The following is a 22,438-nucleotide window of genomic DNA, read 5'->3' as shown; positions in this document are numbered from 1 at the left end:
GCCATCAGCCCTAGCATCCTCTGAAAGAACTTCAGAGGGAAACAGGCTTTGTTCTTGACAGAGGCCGCGAGCTGCTGAAGTACAAGAGCGCGCTCTGGTGATATGACCGCCCTCATATTGACGGAGTCGAAAACTGCTCCCAGGAACGTAATACGTTGGCTGGGGAGCAGTGAGCTCTTGGCGAAATTGACCCTGAGTCCTAGGCACTGTAAGTGGCTCAGGAGCATGGATCTGTTGTGGTCTAGCTCGGTTCGTGACTGGGCTAGAATGAGCCAGTCGTCGAGATAGTTCAGAATGCGAATTCCCATCTGTCTCAGAGGGGAGAGCGCCTCGTTCATGCACTTCGTGAAAGTGCGGGGAGCTAGAGACAGCCCAAAGGGAAGGACTGTATATTGGTAAGCCACACCCTCGAACGCGAACCTCAAGAATCGTCTGTGATGGGGGGCTATCTGGATGTGAAAGTAAGCATCTTTCAGGTCCAGCGAGAAGAACCAGTCCTCGGGGCAAATCTGCGTGAGGATCTGCTTCAGTGTCAACATCTTGAACTTCCGTTTCATGAGAGAAAGGTTCAGATGTCTGAGGTCTAAGATGGGTCTGAGACCGCCATCTTTCTTGGGGACAAGGAAATAACGGCTGTAGAACCCCGACCCGCTGTCTGAGGGAGGAACTATCTCTATGGCTCCCTTCCTTAACAGCGTCATCACTTCGGTGCGGAGGACCTGAGCATCGTCCGGCTCTACCGAGGTGGGAATCACTCCGCGAAAACGCGGGGGTCTTCGGGCGAACTGCAGTGAGTATCCGTGTTTTATTATCCCCAACACCCACTTGGACACTCCGGGGATGGCCTGCCAGGCCTCGGCCCGCGTGACAAGGGGCTGGATAGTGTCGGATGGCAGACCGCTGATCAGGGGCCTGAACACCGACGAGTGTGGAAGAGGAAAAGTGCTCTCTTTTTGAAAATGTGAAATATTTATTGTGTTCGCCATAACAACGGCGCTTTGCGTGGACGCAACAACAGTGGGCCCAGGTCGCACAGCAGACAGGCGAGAGAGCTTCTGGGGTGGTCCGGCCGCAGCGGGACTTTGCCCCTTCCTCTTTCTTCCCCAACGATCAGGAGGATTTAGAGGGCGTCGGGTCCAGCACAATCCTTTGCCGGGGGCCCTGACGTCTAGGCGGTTTAGCGCGCCTAGTGGGGCGAGCTGGGTGCTGCTCCTTAGGGGGTGCCGCCTGGGGGGTAGAAGGGGCAGGTTTGCTCTGGTGCTGAGTCGGCGCAGTCCTGGGGCGACTCGGGGCAGAGGTGGAGCGCTTGGGCAGGAAGTGTCGCATGGCTTGGGACGACTTCTGTGCTGCAGTGAAGCGTTCTGTAAACCCTTCTACCGCTGGTCCGAAGAGGCCGCATGGAGAGACTGGGGCATCGAGAAAGGCCACTTTGTCGCTCTCCTTAATCTCTGTTAGGTTGAGCCAGAGGTGGCGCTCCAGCACAACCAGGTTGGCCATGGATCGTCCGATGGCCTGGGCCGTGGCTTTCGTGGCGCGCAGAGCCAAATCAGTGGCGCTGCGGAGGTCACGGAAAGCAGGTTCACTACAGCTAGACTCATCCAGGGAACGGAGAAGCTTTGCCTGGAACACCTGCAATATGGCCATGGTGTGCAGAGATGAAGCGGCTTGGCCCGCAGAAGTGTAGGCCCTGCCAGCCATGGCAGAGGTCGTCCTGCATGGCTTGGAAGGAAGGGCTCTCTTATTTTTCCACCCCACAGCCGCGGGGGGACAGAGGTGAGCAGCCACGGCCTCATCCAGGGGCGGCAATTGCTCATAGCCCTTCTCCTGAGAGCCATCTACTGAGCTGAGAGCTGCAGAGGAAGTGCGTAGGCGGGCCGAGTAGGGGGCGCGCCACGACTTTGTCAGCTCGTCATGAACCTCAGGGAAGAATGGGGCAGGTCGCTGGCGGGGGGCCTGGCGGCGTCCTGGCAGGTACCACTCGTCCAGCCTGCTGCGTGTCGGCTCTTCAGGGGGGGCCCACTCCAAATGGAGTTCCTCAACGGCCTTGGAGAGGATGCGGAGAAGCTCGGCATCCATCCCAGCTCTGGCGTCGATGGGCTCCAGTGACGGCAGGTGGGCGGGGTCAGAATCGCCGGCCCAGTCCTCCGTTTCAGAAGCCGCGAGTGACATGGAGTCGTCAAGCGGCTCGTCCTCCGATCCGCCAAAAGAGACGAGGTCGCTCGCTTCAGCCGAGGGACGCTGCTCTGGGCGTGAGAAGAGGACAGGGGACGGCTCTCTCATTGGAGAGGGTGAGGCACGCGGGCGCTGAGCCGGCGTGAGCTCACCCAAATCCGGGCGCTGGGCCCCTCTTCCCCGCTGTCTTTTCCTGGCCGGCTCGCGGGAGGAAAAAGACGGGAGGGCGCGAGGGGCGGGATTACTTTCATTAAAGAAAGCAATCCGCGAGCGCAGAGAGGCGAGACTCATGCTTTCACAAAAGCAGCATGAAGTCTCAGTGAGTGCAGCCTCAGCATGGGGTTTACCCAGGCAGAAAACACACTCACCATGGCCGTCGTCCTCATGCAGAGGGGCTCTGCATGTGCCACAGCTGTGGCGCGGCATGGCCGTCGCCGTTAAAACGGCGTTAGAAACGCTCTTTTAGAGCGGTGAAAACCGCTGGAAAAAGCTCTTTTAGGATCGCCGGATGGCGGCAGGAGATCGCTGAGAAGCGGCCGGAAGCGGGAAGCGGGCGGCCCGAGATCGGCGCTGAGAGCGGCTGTCTGCGAGTACGCCGGCGCTGCAGGCGGTCGGCGGTCTCAGCTGGTCCGCTGCGGTGCCTCTTCGACGGCGAGAGCTCGTTCCAGGCGAAGGCGTTCAGCAGAGATCCAACGAAGTGAAGTCGTCGCTGAAGGAGTAAGATCTGATTTCCTCTGGCGATTGCCTGCTTATATAGCCATTCGCCCCGCCCATTCTGGCGGGCTTTGGCGCGCTGCATCGCCACAGGCTCGCGCAGCTACGCAGCGCTGTCATTGGTTTAAAAAAGTTTACAGATTAAACCAATGGCAGTGCAGTTGCACTGCGTTATTAAAAAAAGGCTTCAGTATCGAGGAAAAAAGGAGCTTTTCCCCATACGCAGTATGAGTGAAGTATCGAAAGGGAACCTCAAATCTCTTCTGGTTTGATTGCCGCTGAAGTGAGTGTACTGGAAATACATAGTCATAGAAACTTCTATGAACACAGATAAAAAATATTTTGCAATAAAAACATAAACTATAAAATGTATATTATTATATGCTGTATTATCATCTTAAAATCATATATCAATATGATCGAATACTATCTATCTATCTATCTATCTATCTATCTATCTATCTATCTATCTATCTATCTATCTATCTATCTATCTATCTATCTATCTATCTATCTATCTATATTCTTTTATATGTTTAAAGTTTGGTTTATATATAAACACATTTTATACATTTAAAATGCATAGCAATAAAAGTATTACACATGTGTATGCAGCATTGCATAGGATGTGTATAGGCAATACTGCATTTCAAAAATGTTTAAATAGTATACTGCAAATAACTTTTCATACTCTCAAAAACAAAATACATCAAAACACATAAAAAGCTAATACATTTTTAATGGTTTTTTTTTTTTTTTTTTTTTAGTTGCTGCAGCCCTATTTTATTTGCATGAGTCTCCAAGTCCAAACATTCCTAAAGCTTTGAATGAAGAAACTTGCTTGCCATAAAAAAAAAACCTTATCCTTTTGTGACCCTTCCGATGCATTCATCTCTGTGCCTTCCTTTTTCTGCCTCCGAGCTCTTTGTCCTAAGTCTAATTTGTCTGAATCACTAAAAGCGAGGAGAGGAGGCATACGGCTGCTCAGATCTCCCGGATAATTCTATTGGACGCTTCTAATTAAATCAATGAGGGCTATTATAGCAATTATCTGGCCAAATGGGACCGCACTGTGCCCACTCGATACATTTAGTAAATTCTGTCAATCTTCTTATCACCAAGATGGCACATGCCGTAACCCTGTTTTAATGATGTACCTGGATATGCACAATGTCTTCTACGTAGTTTGTCTTCCTCATCAAATCAAAGAGATAGTGAGGCTCTTTTGTGCCTCCAGCCCACTCAAACACACACATTTATGCAAAATCTGGATGTAATTTGTTTTTGTCATGACGCGACTTCATTTCCTTCCTTGTAATGTGGATATTCTATGCATTGACTAATAAATAATTAATATGCTGTCAAACAGCATTTCCTCCAACAGAAAATCACTTTTTTTTGTGCAATATTTGTACCAAATAGCTTCCTGCCAACTTATTTTAGCACAGAAATGTACTTTGATATATAGTTTTAAGACACACAAAAACAGCAACATTTCATACATGAAAATACAACTTCCAAACTATCTACCTTACTTTTTAATTAATTGAAGCAAAATAAGTATTACAATTTATTAATTTGCTCTCAACCACTAGGATCTGGAAATCGTAAAGATGTGTTTTCTTGATAAGCTGCATTGCATAAGATAAAAAGACTTATTTTCTGTCAAAATGATCAGAATGAAGTGACTGCATGATTTAAAAAGACAGAATATCAAATAAATCAACTTCATTTAATAAATTAAATCAAGTACCCCATCGAGAGATATTACAAAACTTAATTTTGTTCGGTTTTCCAAGACTTTCAATCTCATTCAATTCATTTCAATTCATTTCAATGTCTCATTCAATCTTGAGACATCTTCATTCAATGAATACTTATGCTTAAAAACAAACAAACAAAAACTGAGGATTTTCACTTTTGGCAATACATCAATCATTTAATACCATGACTATGAATTTAAGAGGGCCTTCATTTGTGTAAGGGCAAATTAAGATCTTTTAAGACCTACATACACCCTGATAATATTACATTTATATACATATTTACATTATAAATACATAAAATATTAATAAACCAAAAATATTTTCTCACCTCATAGAGTGTAATGACTCCATTAGTTTCATTTGGAGCCTTCCATTGCATGAAGATCTTCTCCTCGTATGGGCCAGTCTGGATGGACTCCATAGGAATGGGGCCAGGAACTGGTATAGAGACACAAACAGACATTCAAAACATTTAGCAACTCAAAAACATGTTTAGTGAACATCTATAACTCAAATACTGTACCACTGAATCAACACCTTTAGATAAAACGTCAAGAGAACAAAGGTGATGTAGGGTGACAGAATTGGCTTGTGTTGCTGGGTAGAAGAGCAGAGATTGGCTGACTAAAGAAGCAAAACTAAGTCAAACTCACCTCAGCCGCAATGTTCGAAGTGTGAATTGTAACAGCTTTGCTACCCTTCGGTATCGAGAGGTGTTAACAAGTGCTACGAGTACCACTGCACACATATACGTGTGTCTATTTGCATATTTTTGTGCGCACATCCCCTCTGGCACACATTGCAAGTCTTCCAAATATACTCTTGCTAGAACATCATTAACACCCTAAAAACCTGTTTTCAAGATGCCAGCATTATCCATACACAGCTTCATCCTGCTCTAGTATTCCAGAATAGCAATTTCAGAGATGCTAAGAGTTGACAATTTCATAAATTAGCAAGCAAATGTGCTAATTTGGCTCAGTTTGTCAATAGACAATAGTATTAATAGCCAATAGGATTAGTAATTTGTCAATAGTATATTAACCTGAGGCTAGTTGTCTTTCATTTCTCAGTCTTTTTTAGTGTCTTTGACTTGACTGTTAGCGATGATACACTAATGAGTTAGACTGTTCCTGACAGTGTGTGCAAAGAGAGCTAATGACTTACTAAAAGGTCGTTTAGTCCAACTTAGCAGCCCTAGCGCTGCTGTTTGCTTTGCACTAAGTCGCGGCTAATTGAGAGGGCAGATTAAAGAGATGAGCGTGGCAGGGCTGTAACGGGGCAAGCGGGAGAGGAAGCTCGGGCACAAACAGATTAGCTGGAGGTCGTCTTGAACGGCGAAGAAAAGAATGACAGCATCTATTGTACGTGCAGCATTTCATTAACACAGCAACAATACACAAACCTAAACCGTGAACTATTTCATTGAGGAAAAGCTTTTTATTTTGGGAATCCCATTTATGTAACAAAAGAGAATGCTGCTTCTTCTTCTTCTTTTCTTTTTACTTGTAAGGAAAAAAATTACTTTACTTTTTAAAATGTTTAAAGGTGTAGATATTTGCCTTCATTTAATATTAAAAGATGAATGTCTTTTTTCTTCAATGGGGAAAAAACATGCTTTTCTAATAACTTAAAATATAAACACTTCCACTGTGTCCTGAGATTTAATAGGATACATTAATAAAGCATGCAAATAATGTCCTCAAATAACTGTGATTTATGAAACAATCATGTTTCTTCCAATTAATGAGGGAGGGAAAAAAAGAAAAGATCTCATCTCATCTTATTCTTTCTGTTTGTTTATATGGCATAAGTCCCAGTTTTATGCAATAATGCCATTTTCTTCCAAAGTTTCACTATTACTGAAAAACAACAGAAATACATTTTCTGAGCAGAACTGCACCCAACTTCATGCAGTAAGAGAAAATGGATATTGTTGATAATCTCACTCATAGTATACTTAAAAACAGAAAGTTGCTTTGCCCTCACAGAACAGATTTCCTCTCATTTCAATCGCATGCGACTAAGTTCATCTTCAAAAGCTATTGAGGTTGAGTTATTTTACCTCAGTCGCAATTAAAAGCTGAATAGTCACTGGCATTTATTCTTCGCTGGGAAAAGAATTGAGCTAATCAAAGAAAAGGTGAATAACACTCTCTCACCGAGGTGCTGATGTCAGATATTGTACAGCAAAGTGAGGCCAGTTAAATTATATTTTCAACAATTCTTCAAATAGCTTGATTTGGTACTAGCCAACAAGCATATTAAATCACGGTTACAATGTAATATAATTAGATCCAGTCCTCCATCCGTTATCTTTTCCACTATATAAGGTGGAGGTGGAGGAAATGTTCTTTTCCCCATTATGCTTGTCCCTCTCAGATACAGATAACTTTGAATAGGTTTCGTAATTATTATACATTGAATCTTACTGATTATTTTCATCTCTGAATAAATCGGGATCAACATATTCACTCTCTTCCTGTTTACGCTTGTTTACGAGAAGCGGTAAGCACAGGGTCGGTGTTGCTGTTGACCTAATAAGGTAAAAAACGCTCTGCTGTCTTCATGTTAATTTCAGCCTCCTGCAATTATCCCCATATAAGGTTACACAGAGGGACAAATTTGCTTCACTATTGATATGTTGCAGCTGTCCATCAATTTGCGAACACAAAGGACAGCAATTATAGGTTTTCATATGCTAAAAAAGAAAAAAAACATCAGTGCGGCAGACAAGAGCAGATACTGAATAACCAAGAGTTCTATCCAGATCAAAACAGACTCATCAGAACATGAAAATGAAAAACGCAAAGAAAATGAGATGAGTTTGAATTATACGCTATAATCTAATAATCTAAGGCCTGACAAAAGGCTTTATTTTCACACGGTTTTATTGCTCAGCATTAAAAACAAGCTGGGAGAAATTAATTGTAAACGGAGGCTGAACGCTTCCCTCTGGGAAATTTTCGAATTAAGCGCCGCTTGCAAACCTTCCCTCCGTCTGAGAAACATTGTGTCTTTTCACAGACTGTGAAGCTTTAACATGCTCCATCTGTATGTGGGGATTTCCTTTTAACTGCAACACATCAATGGAACGGATGGATTAAAGGAGGACGGCTTTCATCATCTTTGTTTCATATTTGTTGTTTTTCTTCGGGAAGAGCAGAGCAGTACTACGGACTAACAATTCTGTTTCCATTTACTTGTCTGAGTGGATCTGACTTCTGAACAGAACTGCAGTGATTCTCAAATACACAAGACAATCTAATGTCTTACAATATAAACACTTTCACTGTGAGCATTACAGCTGCTGAGATCTGAAAGGTTGCATTATTAAAACATTAAAACTGTTTCCAAATCGTTTACAAAAGTATGGCTTATGCAGCAATGATGATTTTCCACCATTACAGAACAATTTAATGTGTACATGAGCTTTAATTAAATAGTGATTTATTTAAAAAGCACACTGGTTTACTTTATTAGCTGACGATAACAGCTGCACCGAACTTTAATGTACATTAGAGGGAATACTGAATATTTGCCATTGGCGTTGTTTTAATATATGATGGAAAACAACCCCTGTGCACAGCATTGCCGAATTATCAAATAATTGTACATTATACCATTCAATCAATAACAGGATCAATAACAGTTTTTGTAATTTGTATTTATTTTATTTTTTAAAGTTTTTAGATTATGCAAGGATGAATTAAACCGGTCAAAAATAGCATTTAAGGTGTCACAAAAGATAACTATTTCAAATAAAAACTGGTCTTTTCAACTTTCTAGTCTGAGAATTCTGATAAAAATCCACAAAATATTTAAAAAAGCATTTTCTTATTTAATCAAAAGGCTTAAAGCAGTAAGACTCAAAAATTTTAATTAAATTCGTATGATTTGCAAAAGATAGGTCTAAGAAGTATGCAATAACTTGGTGTGTTTATGTGTATTTTTTAATTCCTGTAATGGCAGCTGTTTCTATGCACTATTCATTTTTGAGTCCATGACAAATTTCCCCTAGGGGACAATAAAATATATTCTATTCTATTCTATTCTATTCTATTCTATTCTATTCTATTCTATTCTATTCTAAGACTCCCACTTAGGCTATAAAAATGAAACAGAGAACAGAATTTACCTGCATTTAAACCTTTTTTTTTTTCCTCTACACTGTTAATTTTTTGACCACAGTGCAAAATTAAGTAATTTGAAATAACCACTACTGAACAGCATTTCCCAGAAGACCACAGAATTTCCACAGCAGCACTCTGAAAAGCATCAGAATTGCATTCAGCCGGAAAGAACGGAAGCGCTCCAAGACAAAGACTTTAAAAAACGAACCCAATGGCCCTTCAGCCCTCAAGAACCAGGGGTAAGAGGCATTCATTAAAATGTTGGATAATTGAAATAATGGGGCAAGGTCATTGAACTCTTCCCATTTTCACATCTGAGAATATGGTAAGGGCCACGCATGTTGTGAAACTAATTTGACAAAATCTACAACTGTTAACATTAGCTATAATAGCGGAGTCCCTGATGCTGAATATAGGCTATGAAAGGATGTTCTTGCCTATAATATTAATGTTTTGCTTCATTGTATTGTACTGAAGCATTAACCTCCAATCTTTCTGTACATGCGCAATTCTTCCAGTGAAGGTTAGTAGTTATTACTTCTGTTCTTGTTTAATTCAAATGTCTAGTGAGATTAAATGCCAAGAACTTGTGTTAATGATTTCTGAACCTAACAAAGCTCCATTTAAAATGTCCCTCAAACAACCTTCAAGCAAAATATATCAGTTCAAGAAGACAATCGATGTATTTATAATTCTCACAATTACACAATATCTCTTACCCAGAAAGTTTTCTAATTAGCCTAAAGCAGCACTTAGAAATGAAAGAATATAACGATATCTATTCAGTTTAAAGCATAGCTGCATTGCGAGTTTTGCTATTAGAATACATTTTAAACATATATTCAATACAACACTGTTTGTAAATTAGAAAAAATAAATAAATAAAACCAGATATATTCACGGGTTTCATTAGAGAGAGAAAGAGCGTAAAGTAAATATAAAAGTAGTAGCATGGCTCTTTGGAATACTTGATTCTGACTGAATAATCAAATAATATTTGTATAATAACCACTACATAACTTTATAATTGTTCTACCTTGCAATCAATTTCCTATACTGTGCTAGTTTCATGTTTCTCATAGCACTCCATGGTCTAGTTCGTTTCACAAAATAAAATAATTTCCACATATTACATGTCCATTTCTTTATTTGTTAATTTATTGTTAAGTGGCCATGCTAATGTTCTGTCAAACTTCTTTTATATGATGTGAACCATGTGGACTATGTAAAAAGCATTAGTGTTTTTTTATAATTTATTTTATTAAAGAAACGAAATGGAGTAAATGAGAAAAGAATACAAATCGCTCATCTGTGAACTCAAGTTTATAACAGAGAACAACACTACATTCAATCTCTTGCATGCATAATATAAGATTAGTCTTATTGCTGCTTATTTGTTTTAATGTAAAATCTTATTGCATTTTATCCAACTTATTCATTTTTCTTGAATTTGTACTTTCTACTTTTATGAAACATTTTTATAATTACTATATTTTTAAATACTTAAAAAAAAGCTCTTTGAATTACCACAGTGTTTGAAATATGTTGTAAACCTATATTGCCTTGACTTGCCTTACTTAGATTTTTTTATCTTACATTTACAGAGAAGTAAAAGTAAGTAAATAAAATCAATACTGAACTGCATTGATCTTTTGAATTTACAACCGGATGGACAGTTTGGCATGTTGTAGTCCATCTGCAAAAGCACAGTGGGTTTCAGAAATGAAGTCATGAGTGATCATCGGTAATGTGATTACTGTTCAGACACAGTAATTAGTGAAGTAATCTTATTATAAACTAGAGAAGTCAGGGTGCAAATTATGGAGGGGCTTGGAGCAGGGATGAATGTTACATGATCTGACAAAGACAAATAAAAAATCCACATAAGACTGATACCGATACTGAGTGCTGGATCGACACATACATAATTTCCTGGGTCTGACGCCTGACACCTAATTAAAGCCAGTACAAATAAAAGGTTTCATAATTTACAACATCTAATCCACCCGTTCCACCATCGTACATAATCCCACTCACCGTCTTCCTCCGTCTGCTTGACGATCTCCTCGCTCTCCTTGCTCCCCTCAGGGTTGGCCAGCACCAGCCGTAGTCTGACCGTCACGAAAGGTCTGAGTCCCCTCAGGGTGTAATGAGAGGAGGTGGGAATCAGCTCCTCAGCAGCAAACTCCTGCTGGTTGAACACATACTGGTACTGTACGGTCAGGTTGAAGCTGTGGCAGCGTGTCACGGCGTATCCGAAGGTCTCCCACTGCAGGGTCAGCTGACGGGCACGGATGTCCACCACGTTCACGTTCTGGGGACCGTTGACTGGATCTGTAGGGTTAAAAAGAGAAAAAGAAAGAAAGGAAGGTCAGAGATAAATATGATGGGTCATTGTCATTACATGGTTAATTTATTTTGAGTCATATGAGAAACACTTATCAAAAGACATCATTCTTTCATAGAACAAAAATATGTACACTGTGCAAAAGGGGTAGGTGCAATTTTTGTTTTTGGGTCTCTTTTATTCACCAGGGCTGCATTTATTTGATCAAAATTGCATTAAATAGTAATATTAATATGATAGTAACAGAAATATTGTAGATTATTATTAGAATTTAAATTAACTATTTTAAATGTAAATTATTCCTGTGATGTAAATTCTGAATATTAGCATCATAATTTAAGTCTTTTTATTACTTATTATTATTATTATCATCAACATTGACAGTTGTGCTGCTTAATATTTTTGTGGACCAGTTGATGCATTTTTCAGGATTTTATTTGATTATTAAATATTATCATCTGCTGGTTCTGTGAAATACTTGATTGGTCAATTGTTGCATTTTGCAGTCAAATATTTCTATACAAGTTATTATACAAAATAGTTAAAAATCTAATCAATATTTTTTTTGCCAATTTTTATTTGGTAACTATGTAACAATTTATCAGTGAAAGAGAGAGAGAGAAAAAAAACATTAAATAATGATTGCCTAGTACACTATAAAAAAATGCTGGGTTATTTCAACCCAACTTTGGGTCAAATTTGGACTAACCCAACTTTTGGATTAAAAATTGAATGTAAAATGTAACCCAGCGTTTTGGTTAGTCCATATTTGACCCAAAGTTTGGCTGAACAGTCCAGCATTTTATTTTTTATTTTATTTTTATTGTATTTAGCATTAAGCGTGTGTTATATTTCAGCATTATATTTAGACGTCCTGATGGTGTCGAACCTTTTTTTAGCAGATCACCACTTCTGTAATCAAAATGGCAAGAACTTTCAATAAATACATAAATGCTACAACTAAGCATTACAAGTATCCTCTGTTGTATATGAGATCCTAATACAATATTGAGCAGTGAAACAGTATCAGAGACTCGCCAGTGGATCCAGTGGGGTTGTTGGACAAAATCTCTCCCACTAATTCCTCTAGATTAGAAGAAAAGCATAAAAGAGGCAGGCGACTGGTTTTTGACTTTGGCCTTGGGCGAATCTTGAGGGAGCCGCATCTGAAAAGAAGTTTTAATGTCTTAAGATAGTTTACATCATGGCAGCTCTCTTAGGGCGCTTTCATCCTCAAAGTTCTGAGAGTTCCTGGGTGCAAAACAATTTGAGCATTGTGAGAACTGTGTCACGTCTAGGACAAACATCAGCATTTTTCAGCTTCAATGGCTCAGTCATCAGTGGCTCCTACACATGGGTGTTTTAGAATTACAAAGTTTGAAGCCTTGCTTATTCAAATGCATTCTATTCAAGATCAAGCAAACTAGGAAAGATGCTGTTTTGTTTTCTGTACCTATTTGGGAGCCTCGTTTTAGGTTCTCTGCGGGAGATTTGTACTGAAGCTGAACTCTTAGCTGAGCAGTTGCTGAAAAAGAACAACAAATGACCCCAAACCCCAAATTCTTTGCTCCTGAAGGACATATAATGACTAATCTTCCCATGCTTCCCATCTGGGCAAATTTAAGACTGTGAATCCTACTGTACGTGGTTAAGCCTCACTAGAATAGATATAAAAGTAGAGACATATGTCCGATCAGGGAGTGCTTTGGCTTACAGCCACTGAGGGTCCGTGTCCGACATGAAGCCTCCCATCGAGGGAAGGTGTTGGGAGGGCAGGGGATTTGCCTGGTGGACAGGTGCGGGGTAACAGTATCATCATCAATCTGACAGAAAGAGGTGAATATGTGAGAGCATTAGCAACACGCTAATGCGCGGCTGCAGGGTATGCCGTGGTGCCATAGGTGGGCTTTTGGAGCCTGGATGAGGGTTGCTGTAGTTTAGCAAGGGGGGATTCTGATGGATGGCGAGCATAGAGGGTCATTAATCGCAGACGTTGGGGAGAATTGCATAAGAGAAATCAATCTTCAGTACTGCTGCTGCGCTGCTTTGGCGCGATCTCTTCAGACCCAAGCGCCCCGCAACATTTATCACACCTCCACCATCCCTCTCGCTCTCTCCGGAACGACAGAGGAAACTGCAAGCAATAAACATATCAATAGGTGTCCACCATACCCAGCTGCGTGGGTTTTTTAAACCAAGATATTCAGATGAGGGAAAGACAGAGACAGGGAATGAACAACAATGGAAAACAACAGTGAAAAATGAAACAGAACTAAATGTGTCTCATTCGCTATAATGAAATTGTATCATATATCGACCAACAGCCATTCTGCTTTCTAGATATCAGCATCAAGCATGAAAATGGCATGATGACCCATTTTTATGTCTTGAAATAAAAAAAAAGCATCACAACAGCCATCTGCAGTTTAGAACAAATGGAAAAACAACTGTAAAAAATACAGATAAAAAAATATATGTAGTATAAAATGTATAATAAAATGAATGACTAAATAAAATAGTTGATATAATAAAATAATTGATATAATAAAATAATTTTATAATGAAATAAAACAATAAATTAAAATAAAAAATAAAGAAAGAAATGAGAAAGCAAAAAGATATCACAAGTCAAAGATTTTTTGTCATTTGTGAGTCTTGCAGAGAACAATAAAACACAGCAGGCTGACAGATGCTTTATTACACTTCTAAAGAAGTCTTGTGGTTTACTTCAGAAATAAATGTTCAGATATTTCTGCAAGGTTGCACTTTGCCTTTAAAACTAAACCTTCCATCCAATGGTCATTTGTAGGCCAAAGTAGCACCATCTGTTATATGAAAACATGACCAACCTTCAAAAACATCTCCATCCAATCAAAGAAAAACCCATCAAAGAGTGTGTGGATGGACACAAAATACTGTATATGATCTTTGCTCCAGAACCTTTGCTGTATGCTGCCTACATAGACTTCTGGTTTGGTTTTAACAAACTTGAAAAATAAATAAATGAATACAAATAGAATACAGTCATAAAAGTGCAATGAAATCGGTCCCGAAGTAGTGTCCACATACAATGCTGTGCACCTAAACAGCTCACAGGTTTTTAAACAAAGTCATTGCAAAACAAGACATTTTTTAAAGCACATAACACAATTAAAGAATATTGGACGTGGACAGGAAGTACGCACTGTGTGCAAGTTAATGCATTTATAGTATCTGATATCCAAAATCTCCTGAAGACTCGAGTCACCCCATGCAGTGACACTACTCGAATCAATTAGATTAACACTGGGAACAGATGTTGGGTCGTTTCTCTCCAGAGTGTTTTTTAATTACTGTCTTTTTTTTTTTTTTAGCTGCAGTAAACAATACTTAGCATTTAACTCTGGATGTAACTTTAAAACTTCTCCTTTTAATTAGCTGCTGCACGTCAAAGTGAAACGGCTGTACTTTTCGCAGCGTGAAGCAAGAGTTTGCGTATCATGCTGAGACGTGACGTTTGTGTTGGGTTACATCCCCAGCTAAGGAATATCTCCCAGATGCAGCAGTCACAAACATTGAGGACAACTGACATCATATAGAAGTTCCTCATACATACTGCTTCAGCATAAGCAGTTTTCACCTCAACTGCAGCTTTGAGCACTAAAACACTCAGCGAAGCAAAGTTCTGCTGTACTGTGCTGCTACATTTTAGCCAAGAGCATGCTGAAGGGTCAAGTGTCACTGTGTGGCAAAGTTGAACATTTTTAAAGCATAAAACTCAAGTTTTATGAGGATATGGGAAAGGGTGTTCTGTTAAAGTGCTGAGTTGCATTTTCACACCATAAAATTGCATGTAGTGAAAAAAAGAGGGGAATTTAAAGTGATAGTCCCCCCATTGTTTTGGCATTTTTTTTATCACTCTTCTGTCTTCTACAAAAGAAAGAAAGAAAGAAAGAAAGAAAGAAAGAAAGAAAGAAAGAAAGAAAGAAGGAAACACGATGTGGAACGATAACAGGGTGAGTTAATGGTTTCATCATTTTTGGGTGAACTATTCCTTCGAGCGGCAGCAGCTGGCAACATCAGCAAGAGTTTCAAAGGCAACAAAGTACATTTGGTTGTGATTTCACATTGATGATCTTAAGGGAAAAAAGTGATAGTGGAAGGGGAAGAGGGGAAATGGAGAGAGAGACTCAGCAGATCAAAAGGAATATACTCTCTGTGAGGCCGACACCGCCGTCTGTCTGCTCGTCTCTTTGTGGTTTATCCTGTGGTACACAATAACCCCAACAGCCACACATGCCACTGCACTGTCTATTCTACAATGCTTGAGGTGAATCCTAACAAATTAACCCTTGACTTCATGATTTCTTCTATTCCTATCATACCTACCTAAAAAAAAAAAAGAGTACTGTGGTGGTTGGACATTGTTTAGTTCTTTATTATATTTTGTTGGCTCATCCAACAAGATGACAGGGTGAAGTAACGTGATGTTCTCTGTTGTTCTCAGGTTTCCTCATTGCCATGGGAACCAATTAGTTAATGACTTTGGTATCATTTTCTCACTTTGCATAATATTTCAGATGACTCCCATTGATATCGGTGCAGTCTGATCAGAGGGCAGTATTGTGTCTGTAGTTCAGATTAGGGCTGGGCGATATGGCCTTTTGTAAATACCGCGATATTTTTAGGCCATGTCACGATACGCGATATCTCGATATTTTGCCTTAGCCTTGAATTAAAACTTTGATGCATACAGTCACACCAGTATGATGATTTTATAGGTCTACATTAAAACATTCTTGTTCATACTGCATTAATATATGCTAATTTTAAACTTTCATGCAAAAAAGGGGATATCACAACTAAGTCAAAGTTAACATAATTGTATTTATTAAACAGTGAGTGGCACAAACATAAAATTGTCAACAGAAAGTAGGGCTGGGCGATATATATAAAAAAAAATTATATCTCGATATTGTCAAAGTTTTTACGATATTCGATATGTATCTCGATATGTTTGCATTTGCATTTAAATAATAAAAAAACATGATTTTCTTTTGCCCATTAAAAAAAAAAAAAAAACTATTTAGATTAAACTGCTAATTTAAGCAGTTAAAAAAATCTACACCAAGAGATCACTTACTGCTTTTTATTAAATGAATACATGTAGGCCTATATGTAACTGAAGCAGTGCAAATTAAGTACAGAAAGTGCATTCTGTCAACTTTTTAGTGCATGCAATTCACAATTTAAACTATGCAACTGGGATAAGTATTTTATTTAAATTTTTTAACAAGTTTTTTAGCTAAGAACACAAGTCTGTCAACTGTCTGTGGTTTTAAGAGAAGCTCTGTGGCATGAAACTATGTTCCTACTGACACTTAAAACCCTCTTAGATGGGGAGCTAGTTACTGAAGCACATAGCTATTTCTTATATATAAATATATATAAATGAATACCAAATACTTTTGCATTCTCTCTGTCTATATTATGGAAACTGGTAAACATATCAGTGAAATTCCCCAATAGTAATTCCAAATGGCCATAGTCTATGTTTCTCTATTCAAACATCAGCGGTCGAGTAAGTGCATTTATTTTGCGATCACAAATGCAAACAATACAGTTGAGATCTCACGACAGAACACAGACCGGCTGAACGACGCTTTCATTAGATCGCTCAATTCCAGTTTGTTAGTGTTTTCAGATTATCGTCGGCGGCTCTTCCGCAATGAGGAGTGAGCACGTGCCCATGGTTGCCAGATTGCTTAAAATAAGCAAACACCAGGCAGAAAATGTATCCTTGTAACAGTGGAGCTCTGATTCAGAGATTTAAACTCTTGTTATCTGGCGACCGCTATCATTAAGCTCTCGTAGTAGTGGGGCGCAGAGCAGTCAGCAGTTACAGGTTCCTTTTTTGGACATTCGGCGCGTTCTTTTGGGAAAGTATGCTTGAATTTGAAATATTCGATATTCCCGATATATTCAAATTTTACATCGTCGTCAAAATTATACCGATACTATCGCTAATATTCGATATATCGCCCAGCCCTAGTTCAGATGTTTAATTACCCTAAGACCTTAAACTTACTTTTTAATTTGTATTAATATTTTATACGTAATATTAAAAAAGAAAATCTAGAAAATTAATACATAAATACAAAACAAAAAAATTCTACAATAACAAATAAATAAATTCTACAAAAATAAATTAATTTAAAATAGTACAAATTAGTTGTCAATAAAAATTACTATTAAGTCATGATGAACAGAGCAAATTTTTTTTTATATTATTATATATTTTTTATACTTTCAGTTTTGAAATATTGGAAACATCAATATCAAATATTTACTTTAAATATCTTAAAATTTTATTTTCAATCTTTATTTGATGTTCAATATAATACAAAATAAAAAATAAAAATTGCCTTGGATGAATGGTAAAAAAAGCCATTTTACCATTCATCCAAGGATACCGGATGGTCATAAACAAGCTGAAAAATGGACACAGAACAGAGAGATTCTTGCTACATTGTTTCAATAAAAATAAACAGAAAAAAAATTAAAATCTCAGCAAAAAAATAAATAAATAAAATAATACACACAGAGGAGTTATAAAACAAAAAGCCATAAGACACCATCACACAATCAATTCCCAAAAGATGACTCCAAGTCTGTCTTGTTATTGTTTAGCCTTCAACTGAGCGCCGGACGGGGAAAAAAGCAATCACCCTTCCCTCTTCCCTAGTCAATCATAAGCTCCAGGATTCCAATCATTTAAACCTTCCAAGAGCAAAACAGTGTGAACCGCCTCGCTCTCCACTTCCTGCCGTAATGACTTCACGCAACGAGGATCATGATATATCAAACGGCGGGCGGCGAGGAGGAGAGCAGATCGGTGGGAGTTGGGATAAGAGTGGAGGGGAAAAGTGCTTATATTCATGAACTCCGCGGGAGGTTTCGGGACATTACGGAAAGACTGGGAGTGCATGTAAGCAATCTGTTGTAGAAGGGGGGCAACAGCAATTGTGAAAGAATTGGAGAGCTTTTGAATCAGAAAAGGTTGGAGCAGACATCAAAAAAGACGTAGAAGAGCCCACGTGGTGTGAGGATTGCTGGGTTGTGAACAGAGTCTAACTTTTACACCATTTATAAGTCTAATTCTACAGACCAAGAAATTGTACAATCGCATTCAATGCAATTCTGCATAACATTTTGATTGTCACATAAAAAAAGAAAAAAAGAAATGGAGCATTGTCTCCTCACAAAGGTGATTATTTCTCTTTTTCTTTTGTTGAGGGTTGAAGTGCTTTCTGGCCTTGGCTTCATGAAAAGCCTGGAAATAAGCAACTGAAATGACTGCAAGAAAACTATAATAGCAGATAATAATGACTAGCTATTATAAAGAAAAAAAGTTAAGACAATTGCATGTATATACTGTATACGATGCAAAAATAAAAATATAAATCTAAACATCTGGACCATTTTCATGCATATTCAATCTCACACTATTTAATTCCTTCATCATACAATGCTTGTTTTCTCTTAACTGCAGACAGACATTATAATTAGCATTAAAAAATTAATGCACATGTGTGTGAATAATCCGATAATAAATACTTGCTGAACAGCAAGATGCTTTATGGTTCATTCAAATGCATAAAATTTGCATATCAACTTATGACACAACCTGTTCGATTTCGTTAGAAAGTAGCATGTTTTGTTCTTCGTATGCAAATTTTCATGCATCGTTGACCTATGATCTTAACACAAATGTGTAGTATACTGTATCACAGAATGCACTGATCTCAACTTGACCCCTCCATTTTTAGTGTGTCAGATGAACATTAAACTCATTTGATTGTACTAGGGATGGGTCAAGATAGTCGATTAGTTAGGTCAAGAAAATTCATGACAAAAACCCTTTCTAATAAAAAACCTATTAGAAAAGTTGAATTTTTAAACTCATCTTCTTTAAAGCACCATCCATACATATTCAGACGGATGCATTTGGTTGTTGCAAATTAACTGTTTATGTGACAATGTAGCATATTAATGTTTGAAAAAGTTAATTGTGTATCTCAAATAATCCAAATAAGATGACGGTATACAGTGTATATTCATTATATAAGCAAAATTCCAGTATTTAATTCTGAAAATCCTTCATAAATAGCCAACCAATGACATCAGCAGAGACAGACTTCAGTCATCTAAATGTGTAGATTTTGCTATTTTTGGTCAGCATCTCATAAGTTATAGTTATTTCTGAAGAAATAGTGTACGTAGGGACAGAGACTTCAGCTGCAATGGTGCTAGTATGAAGTTACATGATATACATTTTAATTGCCCGTTCAATCAAATGGTGAAAAAGGTTACAATATTGCTATTCCCCTCCTATCGAGAGAGAAAGACCTTTCTGTCCCAGATGACCTCGACTGGAAAAGGCCAAGAAGCACATCGCTATGCTTGAATTATGAAGTCTCTCTGAGCAGTCGGAGTCTCTAAGGACCCAAACTCCTCAGTAGACAGTAGATCTGTGATATTAACTCAAAGCTTTCTGAATGTGAGAAAGAGTAATAAAAAGCAATTGTAAAAAATGACTGCATCATTATAGCAGTGTCTTTGTATCAATCCACTCTGATATTAACATTTGAGGGGGAAAAACTCTGGGTTTTCAGAGATGCAGCTCAATTTTGCTTATGATTAAGTAAATTCAAAATGATTGAAAACTAGAGCAAACCTAACAAGCATTTGAGCGTCTGATTTACATTTGAGACTGTACTAAATGTGACGCAACAAAAAGATATTAAACGGTGTAGTCTGATACAGGAACAAATCACTCTTATGAGCCAGTTCATTTTAGGAAAGCAAAAAAAAAAAAAAAAACATATTGTGTCCAGTGTCACCCAATTCCCAAAACTAATGACTTTTACGAGCTGGTTTTCGAATCAGACCGAAATGCTGTAATGTGCCATTTACAGCATTAGCAGAGAAATTATTTATTTCATATAACTGAAATATAACCAAATGAATCAGAATCAGCTTCAATGTAATCCAGATGAGAATCAGAATCTAACTGAACTAACTGAATCAACTCAACTCAACTGAATCAAAATGAAATGAATCAAATCAAACTGCATGAGTTTGAATCAAATCAAATCTTGTGAATCAAAACTGAATTTTATTGAGAAACCCAGGATTCTATTTATTTATTTATTTAATATTTGCACTCATCCAAAGCGCAAACCCGCGCCTCAGATGAGTGCATGCACAAATCTTATGACTGCACGGCGAGCTTGCGTCCTTTGGCAATTAAATGTTTAAAATGACAAAGCTTTAATGAGTTTAGTTTAAACACAGATATTAACGTGTGCTGTTCAGGTCTATCCTGTGCGCGTGTGCTATCAGCACCCGGGTGATGACGGAATAAATGACTGCTCATATTCCAGCATATGACATTCACAATGAACAAAAGTGCATTGTTTGTCCACGGATTTATTATATATATATTTTTTTTATTTAATCACTGTTGTTGTAATGTCTGGAAAGCTAGAATGTGCATGCATCAACAAAAAAATATATTAGCTCAACCTCGTTTGTTTTACGAGTTATTTATATTAAACCATATCACAGATGCACTGTCAGATTTAAGTTGAACCGTGGTCGCAGCGTGTGTCGAACCGTGTGTGAAGAACCTAACGGTTCGTTTTTTTTTCAGCGAATCATCCCATCCCTACAACAAACGTAATTTCATTTCCACCACGTTCCATTAATACCTGTCTGCTGTGAAGGAAACTTTTCCCATTTCTTTGTTCCCCCTCCACTCTGTCCCTGTGTGGTTTTTGGACACACTTTAATGGTTGTGCCTGGCGTCATGTATTTTGGAGGGGTTTCTGGAAGCCTGAATGAGGGGGGCAGCTCCACCTGTCAGCCTCCTCTGGTCAGCATGCTATCTGCAGCCATGCACGTCAAGACAGGGTGACAGCTCCAAAGGGAGCTAAAGAAGAGGGCTGTGCTCGCTTTTCCCTTCTAAAACTCTTTCTTCATATTGTTTTCCTGCTCTCCAGTTGAACCGCTCTTCAACCAGCTATTCCCCTCAAGATAAGCCTCCCATCTACATCTCTCTAATTTGGAGAACTAACTGTCTAATCCCTGCACTGATCTGTTGATCTTAAAACAAAAGGTCGGTTCAGTCAACTAGCATGTGAACAAAACGCACCATTAAAAAGAAAGAGAACACCAGTCGATATGTCTTACGAAACATCATCCTCCCTGAATCACTTCACTTTTCTAGACAAAAAAAATCTGACAGCGCAGCAAATCTCTCTGCTTCCAGCCCCCCACACTGCACCACGCTTGTCTCTCTTTTAAGTCCTCTTCCAGTTCTTTAATCAAACAGAGATCATTACGTTTAAGACAGGTTGCCTGGAAACAATTGACAGAAGAGTTGACGATTAAATCACTGTTACTCTTTTAAGGTGCAGCGGTGAATGTACCACCCGAGCACAGAGACTGCCTGGCCTGGTTATTAATGATTCCTCAATTTTTGCATGCTGGGAATGTGACATTGTCATTGGCAGCTTATGTACCTGCTCGCTAACGACTCATTTTAGAAAGCGGCGCTCCAAAACCCACAGTGCATCTGGTTGACAGTTCCAAATATAGTCATGCAGAGAGGAAAGAAAGCAGAATGGGAGATAGACATAGTACGGAGCCCCGCACATGACATGCAGGAAAAAAAATGTAGGCTAAATCGTGTGCACGATTTACTAATCTGTTCCGTCACTGTACTAAAACGTGCACACGATTACTATTGCGTTAGCCTCAATTTACTATTTCGTTCACTCGATTTATAATCGTGCACACAATTTACTAATCTGTTCCCTCGAGTTCCAAATCGAGGAAACGCAATAGTAATCGTGTGCACGTTTTAGTACAATGAGGGAACTAATTAGTAAATCGTGCGCACAATTTATTTATTTTTTTCTTGCATGTCATATGCGGGGCTCCGTAATATAGAGAAAGAAGACTCAAAATTTTAATTTAAAGGCGCAAACCAGATATAATTTAGGGATGCACCATATTATCGGACCAAAATTTTACCCTGGACCACAAAACCAGTCTTAAGTGTCAGTTTTTCAAAAGTGAGATTTATACATAATCTGAAAGCTGAATAAACAAGCTTTCCATTGATGTATGGTTTGTTACGATCTGAAAATATTTGGCTGGGATACTACTATATGAAAATCTGGAATCTGAGGGTGCAAAAAAATCTAAATACTGAGAAAATCGCCTTTAAAGTTGATCAAATGATGTTAAGCAGACAGCCT

The 22,438-nt window shown here is 38.8% G+C and overlaps 1 protein-coding gene across 9 annotated transcripts in view; it reads right to left on the bottom strand.

The window, feature by feature from the left end:
• The window catches only part of ptprt (protein tyrosine phosphatase receptor type T), a 233,346-nt gene that overhangs the window by 103,012 nt on the left and 107,896 nt on the right, over positions 1-22,438 (bottom strand). For all 9 annotated transcript variants that reach the window (XM_052559577.1, XM_052559568.1, XM_052559569.1 and 6 more), the window contains exons 8-9: positions 10,823-11,119; positions 4,981-5,090 (exon numbers count right to left, since the gene is read on the bottom strand). In XM_052559577.1, the coding sequence (XP_052415537.1) occupies positions 4,981-5,090; positions 10,823-11,119 (407 nt within the window). The remainder of the gene's footprint in view (positions 1-4,980; positions 5,091-10,822; positions 11,120-22,438) is intronic.

The sequence above is a fragment of the Carassius gibelio genome, chromosome B6 (genome assembly GCF_023724105.1).
Source record: "Carassius gibelio isolate Cgi1373 ecotype wild population from Czech Republic chromosome B6, carGib1.2-hapl.c, whole genome shotgun sequence".
Lineage (NCBI taxonomy): Eukaryota > Metazoa > Chordata > Actinopteri > Cypriniformes > Cyprinidae > Carassius > Carassius gibelio.
The sequence above is the reverse complement of the archived record's forward strand: the minus strand, read 5'-3'. Positions and strand labels throughout refer to the sequence as shown.